This window comes from Macrosteles quadrilineatus, unplaced genomic scaffold (assembly GCF_028750875.1).
Source record: "Macrosteles quadrilineatus isolate MER2022 unplaced genomic scaffold, UCM_ALF_1.0 Scaffold_5__1_contigs__length_97177068, whole genome shotgun sequence".
NCBI lineage: Eukaryota > Metazoa > Arthropoda > Insecta > Hemiptera > Cicadellidae > Macrosteles > Macrosteles quadrilineatus.
Window position 1 is genome coordinate 96,041,213 of NW_026542598.1, and position 18,131 is coordinate 96,059,343.

Sequence of the window (18,131 nt, forward strand, 5' to 3'; positions counted from 1 at the left end):
CCTCTTGCTATTTACACTCGAGTCCAGTTTAAAATACTCGTTTTGTTTATTCTCTTAGTTTTCCTATTGGTTTGATAAGTTTTATTATTTTTGTGTGCAGGGTGATTCGTAATTGGTCATATTTATGAGAGGTAAAAGTTTGGGAAGACAGAACCAGCAATTTGATTAGCCTGTCATTGTGAAAAGATATTCTGTAATATTCTTATAAATTATATAGATAAATTAAGTAGAAAAGATTTAACTGCTGTAATAACCTCATCTAATACAGATAACGCAATGGACATGATGTTCAACAAACACTAAGCAGCCTATATTAAAAAATAATTGAACCATACGAATTATGTAATCAATGACTATGTTGAGCTCTTAAATGTAACCTTTTACATATTTTTCATCCTTATAGATCAGATGAAGACAATTTGTGGGTGTGACTATGTTTGGCGTTAAGTGATTTGATGTTTACCATAATATTGTGTTTCTGGTCTTTTCACCAACATCAAAATTATCGAGATGGAAACGCTAGGGGTGTACTCTAACCCAAATATGAATACTAATAAGGTTTAAATTACCTGGCTTCTGTCATCGATCCTTGGTAGTTTTATGAAACTTCAGCTGTTTCATGCCTATTACTGGCACATCCTCAGGTTTGGTGAACGCCAGCTTCTTTATAAAACATCCCTCGGTGTTGAGTTCGTCATGGTTACACAAAAAACATGTAGACATTTACACACACGAAAACACGCACGAAACATTTAAACTTTAATTAAAGAACGACTGCGAAACGTGATGCGGCGCCGGTGATGGATAAGTCGCGACTCATTTAAACTCATACAAACCTGAAGATGTGCCAGTAATAGGCATGAAACAGCTGTAGTTTCATAAAACTACCAAGGATCGATGACAGAAGCCAGGTAATTTAAACCTTATTAGTGCTAATTTTAACAATCCAGAGGCCAACCATCATCAAATATGAATGAAGGATGACTGTAGAATGGAGTGAGATCTAAGTAGATTTTTTTCTAACTAAGATCAGCTGTTTCATTAGACAGTATCACTAAACTTATGATCAGGAACAGCTGGGTCCAGGTTCAAGTTAATGTTAGTTCCTAATCGGGTAGACTTTCATATATGTTGTCAAAAAACATCCGAATGAAAATATCGATCAATATTTGTATTCGATTATTTTATTCGATGTATTGTTTGGTTGGTTAGTAACCAAACAGTACATCAAATGAAATAATCGACATATCGAATAATCGATTCATCGGTCGATTGTTTCATTCGGTTGTTTTTGACAACAATATGAAAGTCTACCCTATCAATTTCTCTAAGTTGTCTACATATGTTATCCTAAATTCGGTGACGTCACTAATAATTGTTCCTCTGATAGATATACCAGCCCAGCCCAGCCTAGACTGTTACTGTTGCTGTCCGATTTCACTGTTCTAATTGTTCAGAGCCGTTGCTAGAACCGTGACGTTAGAGTTTCACTTGTTTCGATGTTTACTGAAGATAGTCAACTGAGCAACTGTTTGGAAAGGCACCGTAATAGTTACCACAGAATAGAACATTGTAGACACTGAAAGTAGAATTCTTTATGCCTATTTATCACTTGATGTTGTTTTCGTGTTTAACTCTAGGGCCCCGATTTCTACTTGTTTGTTTCTGTTGAACTGTAGACAAATAGGCATTCTTTGATTGAATGTTCGTGGAGAAAATAGTACAGGCTTCACAGTAATTAGAGATTCGTTTAGTATACAAATATAAAATAATTCATACAGTTTTGGTCTGTAACACAATATTTGGGTAAACTCTATTACTTGGTTTTTGTAGCAGTCAGTCTGCCAGTTTGTTCCTGAAGAAGATCGTGTTTGTTTCTAGATATACGTGTTCTGAAAGCAGGTTAACTCCTTAAAATACTAATTCTTAAAAGGGCATGTTTTCTGTAAGCGTTCGTACTACGAAAACCAGACAACTGGAGTATCTAAAGCGTCAACCAAATAAAACACAAACATCCAAAAATCTTAAAGAAGTCGATAGAAACGTTCCAACACCACACACTAAAGAGTGTATTCTGTGCTGAACACTTAGGTTAAAATCTTACGAATCGCCATAATTATTTAATCATGAAAAAACTTCCCGAAAAGAAAGTGGATTCTAAGTCTAAGTGAAGGTCTAAGACAACCTGTCTATAAAGCAAACAGTCTTAGCGAGGAGAGCTTAATTTCTCTATTCTGGATAACTCTTTTCATTAAAATAAATACGATAGGGTAAATCGAATCGATGTAGCAACATTGTTAATTTTCAGTTACATGCAATTGTTTTTTTTTTCTTTCACAAGGATTTACGTGTAAATATTTCAGGACAGTCAAAGTTTTACGCGCGCAATTAGTAGGATTACACACACCCGATAAGACAACTCATTTTCTCACACCTTACTACGTCACAATAATACGAGTACGTTCTAAGGCGATGAATAAGGTACTGTAGTTTCATCAATGACCAAGGTATTCGATAGAACGTATCTTCATGGCAGCAAATAACGGTTACGTAACACACAATTATACATCAAGAGACGTCAGGCACGTCACTGTCGATGCGTTACGCCGTTACGTAGAAGGTACAATTGATTGAGGTTATGTAACGCTGCATTACGTAATGAAATATCACTTTGGTATTGTCAAAAGTAACTCCTCAGAGGAAGGCGTACACTTTCGTGAAGGTAAGAGGTAAAGTTTGAAATTTTACTTTGAAATGGTTGGTTATAAAATAAATAGGTACGTGTGGAGTTTGATCACTTCGATATTACGGCGGGGATGTCAATAAGGGGTATTGACTGGGACGGGTGGCTTTGTTCTGTAATCCAGCTACTAGGAGGTCACGAATTGTGGATATTTATAGGCATGCACTGTGGATGCGATACTCTCTGGTGTGGATTAACGTCCGCACGAGTGAGTACTACGACTATCCACAGTACTATCCTGATAATTAGACAAATTCGTATATACCAAGTCAAAAATGTGGTTCGGATTCCACTATAAACTTTAGTGCTAACTAATGCTCAAAATATGTATAATTTCAATCAATTTATTGCAGTTTGTTGAATTAACGTAAGCCTTGAAAGTGACCGTCGATTTCGACGGGTTTCACCTAGTTCTTATTATATTAAGATTATGAAAATCTTAAATTTTTGCCAATTTTAGTTACTAAACTACGTTTAACCAAGCCAATTACTACATTTTTGACGGATTTTGAACATTTAACCTTGGAGCTCAAGGTAAAAGGTGCCAAATAAGAAAAGCTGCAATGTATACTTCTTGATAGGCCTAATTGATCAATTACACAATTTACATAACCAGATAATAATATGAACATGAAAGTATTTACAAAAATTAGGTCAATCTATAAAAAGAATTTACCGTTGATACTAAAGTAGATATCACATTTATAACACTTTTTACGCATCTCTTCTCAAGTAAAAACGTCTCTTCGAGTGGGCTACTGTTGCAAAACAGTATATCTTTCCATTATATGTTAGTTTTAGGGTCAAAAAAGTTACAGTTAACTATACGTGAATCATTTTTGACTACAAATTTAAAATAAAAAAATTACTACCTCAAAGTAGGATATACATAAGTATTTTTACTTACTCGTTTGGTTCCAAAAATAGAGGTGGTAGCCATATCGCACTCACTAACGGTCTAGTCTAATCTACAACACTGCACTGGCTTATGACGGCCTGTAAAGCCTGTGATAAGCTCCAAGTCATGATCTTATCACAGCGCAATGCACGACTGACTGTACACAGCTGATCTTTCTGAGAACGTAGCAAAACTGTCGTATTCATCAACTTGGAATGTATTGTGGGTAAGCTGATAAGGTGTGTGAAATTAGTGGTGCTTATCGCAAATGTGTCACATCAGGTTACGCACTAAGAACTATCTACTATATTATAAAATTTAGGTGTTGTCTGTCTGTTCGTTTTTTTGTCTGTGCGGCTGTCACGAGAATTCTAATCCGATATAGCCAACATTAAGCACAAAGATGTATACATACTATTCACTTCCATGAGTTCCCCTGGGGATACGCCCCATGGACGTCCAAAATTCTTAGGTGAGGTTTTCAAAGTAAATATTGATTGGTCTCCATGGTAGGATGAGGAGAAACATCACAGTGTTTAACTTTGCGTTGACATTTCATTGTAAACAAGCAGAACTGCCAAATGCTTATTTCACAATTTCAAACAGCTGATGCAAGGAAATGAAATCTAATATTTTACACAGCACACACATGTAGTAGGTTTATTTAACCTAAAACTTTGTCATGGATTATTTATTCTTAAAATATGCCATTGATTATGGAAATATTAAAAAAACTATACAATTTTAATCAATTTGTTTATTGGAAAGAATTCTTCAATAGGTACTGATCAAGAGGGCTATCCTCTTCTGTAAGACCTCTAACGTTTTGTTTTATATTTTGTCGAACATGAAGGTAAAGGAGGTACGAACTAATGGGCCATCGTGTTAACACTTGTACCTATGAATACATTGGTGATTGGTGATATTTGAACCTGGATTTTTCATAACAGAATGTTCGTGCTAACTACAAGACCATCTACACTCTTCAATAGTTATTTTTGGTTGTTAATTCGAATTTCCACAACCACATCTTCAAATATTTTTTTAAAGCAAATGCCTTTATTCTCGTTCTGCTTTAAGTTACTCCTTCCTTTAACGTTTCCACATAAAAAAGGAGAAGAGTATTAACGAATTATACGGTGTGGCAAATGCAAATTAATTCATTTAAATAATAAAATAAACAATGCCAATACACGCAAAGATAAAAGATCAACAAAATATTTTTCGATTTTTATCAACGATGTTTTTATTATAAAAGCTATAACTGTCAAGTAACTTGTATGAATAAGCAAAATATCAGTCATATTTTGGATTTATTTGATAGTATTCATTCTCATGCGTCCTACACATACAAGAATGAAAACAACACTTTAACAAATGTTCAACTGAAGCCCCGTATCACTGCACGACTCTATCGTGTATTGACCTTTATGTGTAAAGGTTCACGGGTTGATGACCAATAAAAGTTAGCTGTGATGGCTAGATGACTATTTCATCGCTATTACTACATTAAGAACCAGTTTGCCCCGCCTGATGTAATAGTCACGGTGCATTCTTTGAAAACATTTACGTTATCGCGAGTGTAAAAAATAAAAGTATAACGTGTTTTTTGTTTAGGATTTTAAAGATTGGCTTATTGATAATAATGCTTGGTATAAACGAAAGTAACGTTAAAATATAATGTAAGGTGGGTTTAGTTTAATGAAGGTGTGCCAGATATTTCAGCGAGAAAATATCACAATTTCCACTAGCTATTTGGACAATAGAGTCAAATAAGTTGTATTTAAACCCGAATATGAATACAAGTTTACTGTGGGAGTGTGGGATTAGTAAAATGCATTGTATAGCTACAGCTGTTGTGTTTTTTGTTGTAGATCAGCTGTTTCTCTACTCTAGAATAATCAATAAAGCCTAATGATCAACGACAGCTGGTTCTATGAATATCTTTTGTCCTAGATTACACTTTACCCAGCAGTCCACCTTTTGAAGTAGCTTACCAACTCATAACAACATTTTATTTTCTCCCTTGTATATATACAATTTAATTAATGAGTGTATAATAGAGTGAGATGATCTGTGTAGCGCTTTTACTGACTAAGATCAGCTGTTTCATTAGTCAGGACCGTTTATTTAAAGCCCAAAAGTGAAGAACATCTTAGCCCAGTTTTTAGCCATCAAGAAGCTACTGTTATTCGAAAAACACACTGATTTGAAGTTTCTATGTGTCATACTGTAGTTAAATGGTTTTAAAACATGTTTACACCATAAACAACCACACAAATCCTAATTTATACACAACTTTCCTCAAATATCCCGTATTCTGGATAAATATCCGGCAAGGTGGGACTCTGAGGTTGACGCTAGCGGGCGACCAATTATTATCCGTTATCTCCGGGCTTCATTTACCTCAGGTCGAAGTCTCCGAAGAACGGTCTCAGCTGGAAATAGAGTAAACACAGCTATGTGTTTTTCAGGGCAAATCAGCTGTGGTATGTAGGAAACAGATGTTTTGAAGAACGAAATAATTCATTTAACAGTTCTCTTCGCAGCCTGTACTTTATCGTTGCATAGTCTTAGGTATTTTTCTATTTAAATGTCGTATGGCTTAAGTGAATGGTGTTCATAAAATAAATAATGTTAGCCTACCCTCATTTTTTTTTCATTTTGTTCACAAATAAACTCCGTACCATCAACAACGATATTATTGACTTTATCAACATTAACAGCCAAAGATCATTGGTCACTGGTAAGATTTGAACCCGAGACGACAGGACATAAGTCCATACCTCATACAATTGGCTCATGTACTAATCTTTGAAGTTTTTGTCAACATTTATTCCCCCACACTATCTACACATATATGATAAAGACGATTAATCTCTATTTTTTGTAACATATTTCATATTTTAAATTGCATCTAACCATAAAGAATATCAATTATATTAATTATTTAAGATGGGGACGCCGCTATGTGCGTATTCTCACCCAAATATAAGGGAAGGATGAGTGTAGGAAGAGTGGCGCGATTTTGTAGTCTTGTTATATAGTGACTAAGCCCGACGTATTCCTTAGACACAGCTGTTAATTAATAGCTCAAACAGCTAATGCCAACTAAGCGATATAATATCATTTATATTCCGCGAATAAATCACTATCCGGTTACAATAGTACAAAATCAGGAGCGAGAAATATTGCCGCAATCTTCGCAAGGTAAAAAGAGTTAGTTGCCTTTGCCGACTAGTAGTCCAATAACTCCAGCTATCTATTTCTATGCAATAACAATCGAAAATAAAAAGTAGTTGAAGTCTTTCTCTGAGAAAGTGGTCTTGGAGTAGACCCAAAGAAATCTCATAGGCCTATGCAATGACAATTTCATTTCATTTCATTTCAATATCTTTATTCAATAATTGTACATTATACATTGAATAGTGTCAGATTCCTAACCTAGTAAATAAAGTTATAAGCTAAAATTACAATTTATATAATACTAAGAAACTACCAATAAAATCAGGTTAATTGGGGAAACACCTCTTTAATGGAGTAGGGAGCGATTTCTATGAGATAATTTTTTAATTTGTTTTTAAATTTGATTGAGTTGCCAATGGGTTTTAAATGATTTGGAAGAAACCGTAAAAATCTTCTTCCGGCACAGGTGGGCTTTTTATTTGAAAATAAAAGATGGTTGCGACTATTTTCTCTTAGGGCTTTTCCTCTTGTATTGTAGCATAATTGTGCGTTATCTGATATACTTTCTTTCGCTATGAGAGCAGTTTCAAAAATGTATTGGGCAAACACAGTTAATATTTTAAAATTTTTGAAATGAATTTTAACACATTCATCATTTTTTAGTCCCATCATTGTTCTTAATGCCCTTTGCTGTAATTTTAAGATTCGATTAAGATTTTTCTTAGTTGTAGCTCCATATAAAGATATACCGTATGAAATGTGGCTATGGACTAGAGAATGATATATTGTTTTCAAAGTATTGATATTACATAGATATGACATCTTTTTCAAAGCAAATATCCCTGAATTTATCTTTGAGCAAACATGATCGACGTGGTCCTGCCAGGATAGATGTTTATCAACTTTTAAACCTAAAAAATCTATTTTTTCAACTTGTTTGATTTCATCGGAATCCAAAATAATCAACGGTTCTATTTTGTTTTTACATTGCTTAGTTGAAAATGATATAAAATTAGTTTTACTTTTGTTTATTTTGAGATTGTTGGATAGTAAGTAATTTTTAATATTTGCAAGTTCTATAAAGGTATCTATTTCGATGTGTTCTACTGTTTTTCCTGTAATTTTTAAGTTAATGTCATCAGCATATAAACACATATTTCCACAAGGTACACATGACAGAACATTTGGAATCTTATCAATGTAGCAAAGGAATAAAACAGGGCCTAGTATTGAACCCTGAGGGACACCAAAGTGATTAAGTTTTATTTCTGATCTGTTTTTTACCAGCCAATTATTTTTATTAGACATGATTTCAACGTATTGCTTTCTTTCCGATAAATATGATTTGAACCACGCCAAAATGTGACCTCTTACTCCCATATCTTCTAGTTTGAGTATTAGAGTTTGGTGACACACCCTATCAAAAGCCTTCGTAAGGTCCATTGATATTCCTATAACATTTTCGTGGTTATCAATTGAATTTATTATACTCTCAAAAAAACTTGAAGCAGCTGTAATTGTTGATCTGCCTGAGCGAAAACCATGTTGGCCACTAAATAGAAGGTTGTTATTTTCTATAAAAGACACTAGCCTAATTTTCATTGCCTTTTCAAATAATTTTGAAATAACTGGCAAAAGTGATATTGGTCGATAGTTTTCTACGCACTGAGGGTCCCCCTTTTTGAAAATAGGCACAACCTTAGCAACTTTTAATAATTTTGGAAAATGGCCGGCAATAAAAGATGAATTAATTAAATGAGTAAAAATTGGAACTAGTTCTTGTTTTGTATATTTTATTACTTTAACGGGAATTTCGTCGTGCCCACGTGAAGGTTTGTTACTTAAAGAGTTTATCAGTTTTTCTACTTCCTCACATGAAACAGGTTCACATCGAAATATTGTTTTAGATTTGACACAATTTGTTAGTACTGGCTGGTGATTATCTAACAACTTATTACAGTTTACAGAACCATTCTTTCCAGATAAACTTACAAAGTAGTCATTTAGTACATTAGATATTGCCCTGGGATCTGCAATAGTTGTTCCTTTGTACGCAATGGTCATGTCATTCACTAAGTTATTTTCTTTGTTACCTACTTCTTTATTTATAATTTTCCAGGTTGTTTTCATAACATTATCCGAGTTATTTATTTTTTTATCGTAGTGTAATCTTTTAGTTTTGTTTGCCGATTTTTTAAAAGTCTTCATTTTTGTTTTGCAGAGGTTAGACAAGTTTTCGTCTTTTAATAATCTAGCTAATTTTGATGATTCCACGATTTCGTTGAATTCCTCCTTTAATGAATAAGTATACCACTCTTTACTGTTAGTTTGTTTCTTTATTACTTGTTTTGGAAATGCTGTGATAAAATGTGATTTGAAAATTTTATAAAATGTTTCGTATTTTTGTTCACAGTTTGCATTAAAAACTTCAAACCAGGACTCGTTTTGTAATGATATTTTGAAATTAATTAGATTTTCATCAGATAGGTTATAGTCTAAATACTTCAGTGACTCGTTTTTCCATGTTTTTTTGGTTAATTTATCAAGGGTCAAAATTTGAGCATCATGATCAGATAGATATGTAACCAGTCCCTCTATTTTTAGATTAGATTTGGGAATATTTGTCAAAAAGTTGTCTATTGCAGATTCCGAGGGCCCTACTACCCTTGTGGGAAAATCAACCAGATATTGCATTCCATGTCTAACTAGAACGGATTTTAGATCCGTGGCATTCCTATCATTTCCTAATGTGTTAATATTGGTGTCACCAGCCACTATAACATATTTATTCCTAGCTAGTACAATATCTAATAGCTTACTTAGCCTGTCTAAAAAAATTGGAACTTTAGAAATTGGTGATCTGTAAACTGCAACCAACAAGAATGATTCAGTATCGGATTTAAAACAAACCATGCTGCTCTCAAACTGTTTGTCTTCATGTAAGGATAACACTTCAGGAATAACAATTGGACTCCACTTCACAGCTCCACGCGCAAAGATGGCAACACCACCTCCCGTCGTGGTGGTGCGGCAGTAATGAGAAAGTAATTTAAATTTATTTACATGCAATCTGGATATCTCATTTTGATTTAATTTATGCTCTGTTAAAACTACTATATCGGGGTTACTTTCGTTTAAAATAATTTCTAGTGGTTCGATGCGGCTTGCTAAATGTTGAATGTTCTGATGGAATATTTTTATTTTATTGTTATTTTTATTGATAAAAATGTTTTTGGGCGGTGTTATTTTTCTTCCATCCCTAGCACGAGCAGGGAGTTTAAAGTGGAGTCCCGTGTGTTATTTTCGGATGGAAATACTACAATAGGGCTTGCACTCCCCACTTCACTGATAGAGACTTTTTCACTGATCCCTCCCCCACTGTATTCTTCTGCAGACTCCTCAGCGCTGGCAGACAAACCAATGGGAGAAAAAACAGTCGAAGGGTCTCATAAAGAAAGTTATCACCAGAGAGCTCAGAAGGTTTCGATACAATTGGACGCAAAAAAGTAGACTAAAGTGTTTCGTAAAGAAAGTAGTTCCTCCGAGTAGTTTCTTCAACATGTTATGCAATCGCAATCTTGAGAGAAAAAGTAGTAGAAGTCTTTCTCAAGAAAAAAAATTGTCTATGAAGAAAGTGATCTTCGGAGGGCTCCGAGGACATTCGATACAATCAGAAGCAAAAAGTAGTCGTTGTGTTTCGTGAAGAAAGTGATCCTCAAAGTAGTTCCGAGGACAGACTTTGTCACGAAGCGGACAACGTGTCTTCGGTTGCGGCACGATCAGACATAGGAGTGGAGACGTGAGCACTAGAGCTGATGGCATTGAGGAAGAGTTAACCAGCATACGCTGTACAGTTGAGAAAAAACTTCAATTTAGACTTGTATACCTTACAGTTAAGTAAAGTCACTGTTTACAAAAACGCTTTAGTGATTTCGGGTTCGGAAACACTTGAAAGGTTTTGGATCCGTAAAAATTATACTATTGTATCCATTCAGTAGCGTAGAGGCGCGGGAATAAGGGAAATGGTGCTGTTTTTTTCTTCAGAAGATATTAATAGGCGACACCTGTTTCTACAAGACGATTGTGTGGGGTTCCTTTTTCCCGCACTGAGAATTTTACAACTATACCATCGTATTCATCCTGCAGATTTCATAAAAGACGAAAACACATTAGGTAAAGATTGGACAAAAAAATTGGCTGTGAAGGTACATAATTTCAAATTGAGAGGGATAAATCTAAAATTCAAGTATCATGAGCCAAATTCATCACCTTTTATGTGGGATATGATATATAATATAATGGCTGTAAGTATTTATCATAGACAAGGGAATAACAACTTATCCCCTTGTCTGTGGTAGATGTACATCTTAATTATGGCGATTAAAGGAACGATGGCACCCAAGGATATGAAGAGGTGAAGAGAAGACGAAAAGAAGCAAAATAAGTGTGAATATACTTTATTATCTTCATTGATTAGATTGTTTGAACTAAAACGATTTCAATCTGCGTTGAAGAGAAAACTGGGTGGGAAGAGGGGAACTAAGACACATTTTAGGAAAACGTTCTGTGAATTACTATCCTGATGCATATTGGAATAGGCCTATATCTTAACGTGGTTGTCTAGTAACTGAAAACGAACAACTGTATTTTCGAAGATTTCATCTCATTCACTCTTACTATTCTCTCGACCACATCTTGACCCCCCCCCCCCCCCCCTCCCACAGATGGTGGCGGAGTAGTGAGTACTGTCCACATTAGTACTTTCAGTCATCAACATCCCGCATTTGAACACTTTCTCTATGACCAGAAATAAAAGTCTTCCTCGTTTCTCTTGGTTTAAGTCGTAATTCATCCGGTCAGTAAAACCTAGAGAAAACTGGTTATTTTAGCCTTGGTAATTTCTCTAATGCTTGATTGTCGGAATCTCTGTTGTGGTTAAACAATTGGGGAAAGTGAATTTACAACGGAGTCATATGATCTAGAGGTAACGACGACTACTTTAGTAACTGTGGGGTGAATTCCCTACTTCTCAGGAAGCGTCGACTTCTTCAATGTCATGGCTCCTGGATTATGAGGGGCATCTGCCCTGGTAGCTCAGATATCTGTCAGTTTAAATCTAGAGGTGAATGCAGTATAGCTTAAATGAATGAGAGTGTGTCTTAGCGGATGTACGAATGTAAGAGGATTATATATCTCACTACCCTATTTCTGCAATGAGCGCATTGAGAATGTACACTTATTGCGAAGTATGTTTTGGAAGTAATGGGAAATTTCTGCTTCCCAAAATTAGTATAAACGAAATGTTGCAATATTGAAAATATTTCCACTTTGATTCATATACAAAACTTTCTTACGTTATTACCTGATTTGTTAACTTCTTTACAGTTCTTACACTTATTGTTGAACAGCTGTTTGATAAGAAATTAAAACTTTTAGAATGCCACCATTTCGTTTCAACAAATAACAGAAAGCTGAATTTTTCACAAAATGAGTTTTCGGTGCATCATTGGACTAGTAAAATAAAATTAAATGTATAAATCACTTCGTTGGATACTCTGTATATGAGTAGATACCAGAGATGTATTGTAGAATATTTAGAATTGTATATTGTTTTTGTGTCTTAATATGTGTCTTAATTTGAGTGTGAGTTGAGTACACATAACACACAGACAGGTGGTCTAGTGCTAGTGTTGTCTGGTCATATATATAGGTCAGAGTCAGTTACGGTACTTCGGGCCCCGGGCCGGCTATTTACGTAGTCGCCGGCTCTGTAATCTTGTTTGGATCACATTTATGATTGTACACTCGATTTTCGACTGGTTCCTCCGTCGAATTCGGTCAAACCGTTGCCGTTCAGCGTGATTTGCTTCTCCGATCGTAATGGCATTCGGACGGAGGACATAAGTGGGTCTGAATAGATTCGGGAATGGATTTGTGAAACAATCAGTGGTGGAAACGGTATCATAATGTCATAAAAGAGACGTTAACTTGTGCACTGTCAAAAAGTCATACGGTATAAAAAATTTGTATTTGCGTACAAATGTCGATCTTATAAACACACTTTATCTTTTTATAAATTTTGCAGAACTGATTTTTTGTATGCAGTTTTTGTTGTTGGAATCAAAATATGGTTTAGCTTTATTAGTTACAAATATATGTATAAATGTATAGAATTAAAGAAAAAAAAACATAAACAATTTTAACTGAAATAATGGTAAATCAGAAAGGTAATTTGAATGTATACATAATGTACTGTACTTGTTTTATCTAGCAATTACAATGTGTTTGCCAACCCGGCTGACGGTCTTAAATAAGACCAAGTTGGGAAAATGCGAGCCTGCTGTGTGAATCATGGACATGTCTATATTAGGAAATGTTTTTGTAAAACTTGTATACTAAGAACATGTAAATAAAGCATTGTTTCATTCATTCAAATATGGTTTATCCTCAGCTGTCAGCTGTTAATTCAAAGTTGGGCTAGGATGAGGTGGAGGAATAAAATTACTTCCCCTAAAACAACCTAGATTTTGTGATCCGAAAACAATCAACAATTATAAATATTATAAAAATATTTTCAAATTCTCACGGCATCCTTTTCGCTTTTTTCCACCGTCCCTAATTTTTGCAACATTTACGAAACATTACAACCGTGAAACAGCTCCAAAAACGCGACAAGTTGAAAACAACGCCGAAGTCAATGGTGCGTTTGAGTGGGTCTTTAGCGTTTGCCAATCCTGTTTGGAGATCTAGATAATTTGTGAAGACAAGAGGAAAATTCAACTGATGCGGTCAAATTTACAATTCAGGATCAAAAAGGCATTTGCCGACGTCCATAGTCGCCGTCCGGACTGGATTGGACTTTCCTGGTTGGTTTACTGTGATTGAGGAACGTATGGGAACTGAGTGGTAAACTGGCCTTCCTTGGTTGTAGAGGTTGTTATAGTGAATAAGGGTAATTGGTGAGGATAGCAATGCTAATGTGTTTGAAGAATGGATTTAGTGGCGTATCTTGATTCCCCTGAACTTGGAAAACGGACAAATCTATACCTATATAAATCCCAAAGTACCCATGAACTTTTGAAAATGTTCGTAATGACAAGAAACCTTGTGCAAAACTATCCATTATTTAATAAATTGCCCTTTAAGGTCATAACTGCTACTTTCGCTAAACCTAACGTTAAAAATACCTAAGCTGTACTCATTTTTATGTTATTCTTTTAATTTATTACATTATACAAATCAGGTGTGTTTATTTGTTTGAATTACTGTTCTCTGTTTTGCTTACTTCAGCTTAACTTAACCAATCAATAGTTTTTTTATTAATACATATGAATTCAAAGGGGGAAAGCCCGACGGTAACAGCTAGTTTCGCTTAGCCCTCATTTTTTATTTTTTATTTTTTTATATAAGCTATTACTGTACTGTATATCTCATGGTGGGACCTACACCACTATTTAAATATGTCCGTTACTACGATAACACGAGTACAAATCATCCGATTTTGATGAAATTTAGTATGGGTAAACCTACATTTATTTGAACGACTATGTAAACGGGGGTTTATATGGTAAAATAGGGGGTTTTCCATTCTTAACCTCTAAAAGATGAACTTTTGCAATATATTTCTAAACTATTTTGTATGGCTCAAAAAGCTAATTTAGCATATTTAAGCGTTTTTGTACGCTTATCAGTAACAGAAAAAATTGTAAAAGTTACAAAAAAACTGTAAATTTATAATTCTATATTATTTTTATTATTATAATGTGTTGGCTGGCTGGTTTAGGATTATATTTGATCAAATTTGACAAATTCGCTTACTTCATACTACTGTATTATTATTTCAATACAAAACGCACACTTTATTTTTTATTGCCTTCCCTGGAGGAGTAAACAATCTCATCTGACAAATGGATATCCGCTTAGTCTGCAGGTGTGCTGCTTCGGGGTGTTTTATTTTCTTAATATTTATGAATTGAGTTTGAATATGCTGTAACTGAGACCTACTATGGCGTAAGAAAGAGACCTAATTTCATTGCGCCCTAGACACCGTGAGAATACTTAGACCGATCATCAGTGGGAACGGTCCAAACCCTCTTTGTTTGTTCTGAGACGTGTCCGAATGTTTCTATGGACGGACACTATTCAGATGGCATCTGTAGGCTGTAATTATGGCGTCTTTAATGAATCTAATGGTAAAATGGTTGCATGTATTGGCCGAAATGTTTGCTTTTATTTGTCAATCAGTATATTTATGACGTTTTAGATGATGATTTATTGAAATTTCATTTGTTAAGCACTACTTTATTACCTGGATAAATTAAAATTGAAGTCGCACTAATTCACATATCGTCTGAGCAAGATTCCTTAACCTAGTTTTGTGGTGTTGTCACAGGGAGTAATAAAATTAACTGATTTTCAGATAAGCTTGTAGCCCATTTTCAAGTGGAAGCTGACTTAGAGAACTTAACCTTTTTGGAATGGAATGGATAAATCAGCTGAACTATATAAACAACCATAATAAACAGGACTTCTTGGCAATCAATCATACTGTTTGTTGCCTTCAATAGAAACATTTAAATTAAATACAGTACACTCCTTAAAAGATTCACCATCCTTATGCATTAGCAGAAAACAATTTTGAGGTTAGTTCCGTCTGGCCTCATCTCTAGACCTATTGTTAGTTCTATCTGGTAGAATCTGGCGTTTTGTGTCTTTTAATTTCTTGTGATGTAATTTGTTTTAAAACTATTCCCCCCCCAAAAAAAAAACATTGAAATTATAACAATAGCTAGTCGTCTAGTTTTATGAATAATGAGTAATACAAACTTCTAAAAATGTACTGTAAAAACAAAACGAAGATTTGTTTCTCCAACAATTCGTACAAACCAAACATTACGCGTTTCCATACATCGAGGCAACAAGAAATAAAGCAAGTAACTTATTCTCCTCTAGACGCCATAAATCATTCGCTACTATAAAATATTTTGCATAAACTTCAAACGGTCTGCTTACATTCAGATGCCAAAATCGAAATTTATGCGGGACTCCTAGGCGCGGCGGGTGACCATTGTTCGACCTCCTACCTCCAGACCTCCCGTGCCTCTGGAGGATGGACGATGGAGGATGGAGGATACCGTCCGTCATCCGGAGGATATCCAGGATATACGAGACAGTCGCACTCGCTACACCTTCAAGTATCCGAGAAAGATTACCGGATAAATGTAATATCTCAAGTGTAACTGCGGTAGTGTGGCAGAGGATTATATGGGAAATATCATGATGTATGGTCATATGGTTACACAGCTGGGCTGACTGTATAGGAAGCGATATGCTATTACCGTGGAGAAGGCTAAACAATTGAGTTTAGATACTGCAGATTTCTCATACTACATCCTAATTTTTGTTTGACGGGATTTGAACCTATGCATGCCTCCAGAGGACACGGGTTCTAATCACTGAGAGAAAAATATTTCTCGTATTACTGAAAATACTATCTTGTTTGTTATTTGGTTGTAAAACCTATGAAATAATTATATTTTTAAATACGACTATAATGTAACCTGACGATCGGTTATTGATTTGATTTAACCTCCAAACAGTCACAACAAGTTATAACATAAATGTTATACCCTCAACACAAATGTCAAAGACATTCTAAAGTATGGTTAATTCAATATCTGTATAATATGGATCTGAAGAAATTTACCCACTATATACACGATGCTAAACACTTATAGAGTATAAGACAATGATGCAAGAATTTAAACAGCTGATCGAATACTTAACAATTTTTTGAGAACGGCGAAAACACAACAAATTTTCTAAATTTCAGCGCGATTCTACAGAAGGTTATCAGTATCAATAACTGTGCTTTTCGTACAGTATTTGTGGATAATAAAAATGGCACCAATCAGCTGATATTAATAGTTTCTTATTCCCTTTTGAAACTCAATTTGAGATACATTATTAGAACACTTAGTGAGTAAGTATATATGAAGAAGTTTAAATATCCAGATTTTTTAGTTTACCTTGCTGGCGGCTCTATTTTGGGCACGCAGTACTGCTGCCTGGGCCATCCTTATCTTGGATATCCTTAATAATCCTTGGAGGCACTAAACACAATACACTTTTTGTGTCCGAAAATAAATTTTCACTGTTTATTGAATTGTCAAAACACTTGCGTCAACTTACACAACCTTTTAAATCTGAAATAAAACTGTACGTTAGAAAAATATTAGTTTGGCATTTAAAGTTTAAAATATTTTTCCAAAGTTTGATTTTTGCTTGTATTGGCATTAATAAGGGGGTGTTTGTAAATTGGCTTCGTCATTAGAAAAGTGTATTTAATATTCTGAAATCAATGAATATAAAATTATTTAGTGATTCAAAGATTATGTGGTTTTAAGGCTGACAGAGTACTCTAAAAATACATAAAAACATGTCTCTGACAAATGGATATGCTAATTTATTTCCGTTAAACATCATTACAATTTAAAAAGTTAAATAAAGTAGGAGAATCTAAAGTTGTTTGTATAATACTATTCAATCGTAAACTGTTATTGTTAAATTACATTATCTCGTTCAAAAGGTAAACAGTGCAAATAATATCCTAGAAATTTAGGGAACTCAACTAAAATTATACACTAAATTGGCGGAAATAATATTAGAAACCCAAATGAACCAATAGACAATTATTAAAACAATTCAAATGTACGAAAAAATACACACTCGACGTCGACTTGAACGCACGTTCGTACAGAAAGCGGCGCGCGGCACAACTGACGTTCGGCCGGATTCGGATGCAACCGACACTACACTAGCGCTCCTGGTGGACACCGCGCAGACCCTACACTTCCGGCCTGTCAATCACTTCCGCCTGTTGCCACTCGCTGTGGAAATTAGATTTTCTTCAAACGCCGAGAGAGTGGACAATGGAGGTTTGTGTTTTGTGTTTTATGGAGAGGAACGAAAGAGGAGACTGTTGAAGGTGGTTGAGTTGACAATTTTTATTACGGCTGTAGATATTGGTTGAGTGGTTAGAGCACTTCTGGCGTGGAGGACAAGGATTAAATCCAAACAATCACAATATATTTTATCTGTGTGATAATCCAATGACGTGGTGGTTCAGTGCGATCAGCGGTAATTTTCTTCTAACAAAGTTTGGGTGGTTTTAACTGCCTAGCCAATGTATATACTTAAACTCTGAAAGACATTCCAAATACCTACCGTCTAAGATGAGATAACTCTTTAGTTATAATTTTGTTTCTAATCAAAAGATCATGGACAGCTGAACCAAATTTCAAC

General features: G+C 34.9%; 1 protein-coding gene across 5 annotated transcripts in view; it reads right to left on the bottom strand.

The window, feature by feature from the left end:
- The window catches only part of LOC128995880 (rhophilin-2-like), a 115,915-nt gene that overhangs the window by 29,723 nt on the left and 68,061 nt on the right, over positions 1 to 18,131 (bottom strand). Inside the window, exon 1 of one of the 5 annotated variants that reach the window (XM_054420913.1) lies at positions 16,856 to 16,915. The exons of the other annotated variants lie outside the window; for them this stretch is intronic. Coding sequence (XP_054276888.1) covers positions 16,856 to 16,903 — 48 coding nt within the window. The 5' untranslated portion in view covers positions 16,904 to 16,915. Of the gene's footprint in view, positions 1 to 16,855; positions 16,916 to 18,131 lie in introns of those variants that run through there. 5 annotated transcript variants of the gene reach the window in all.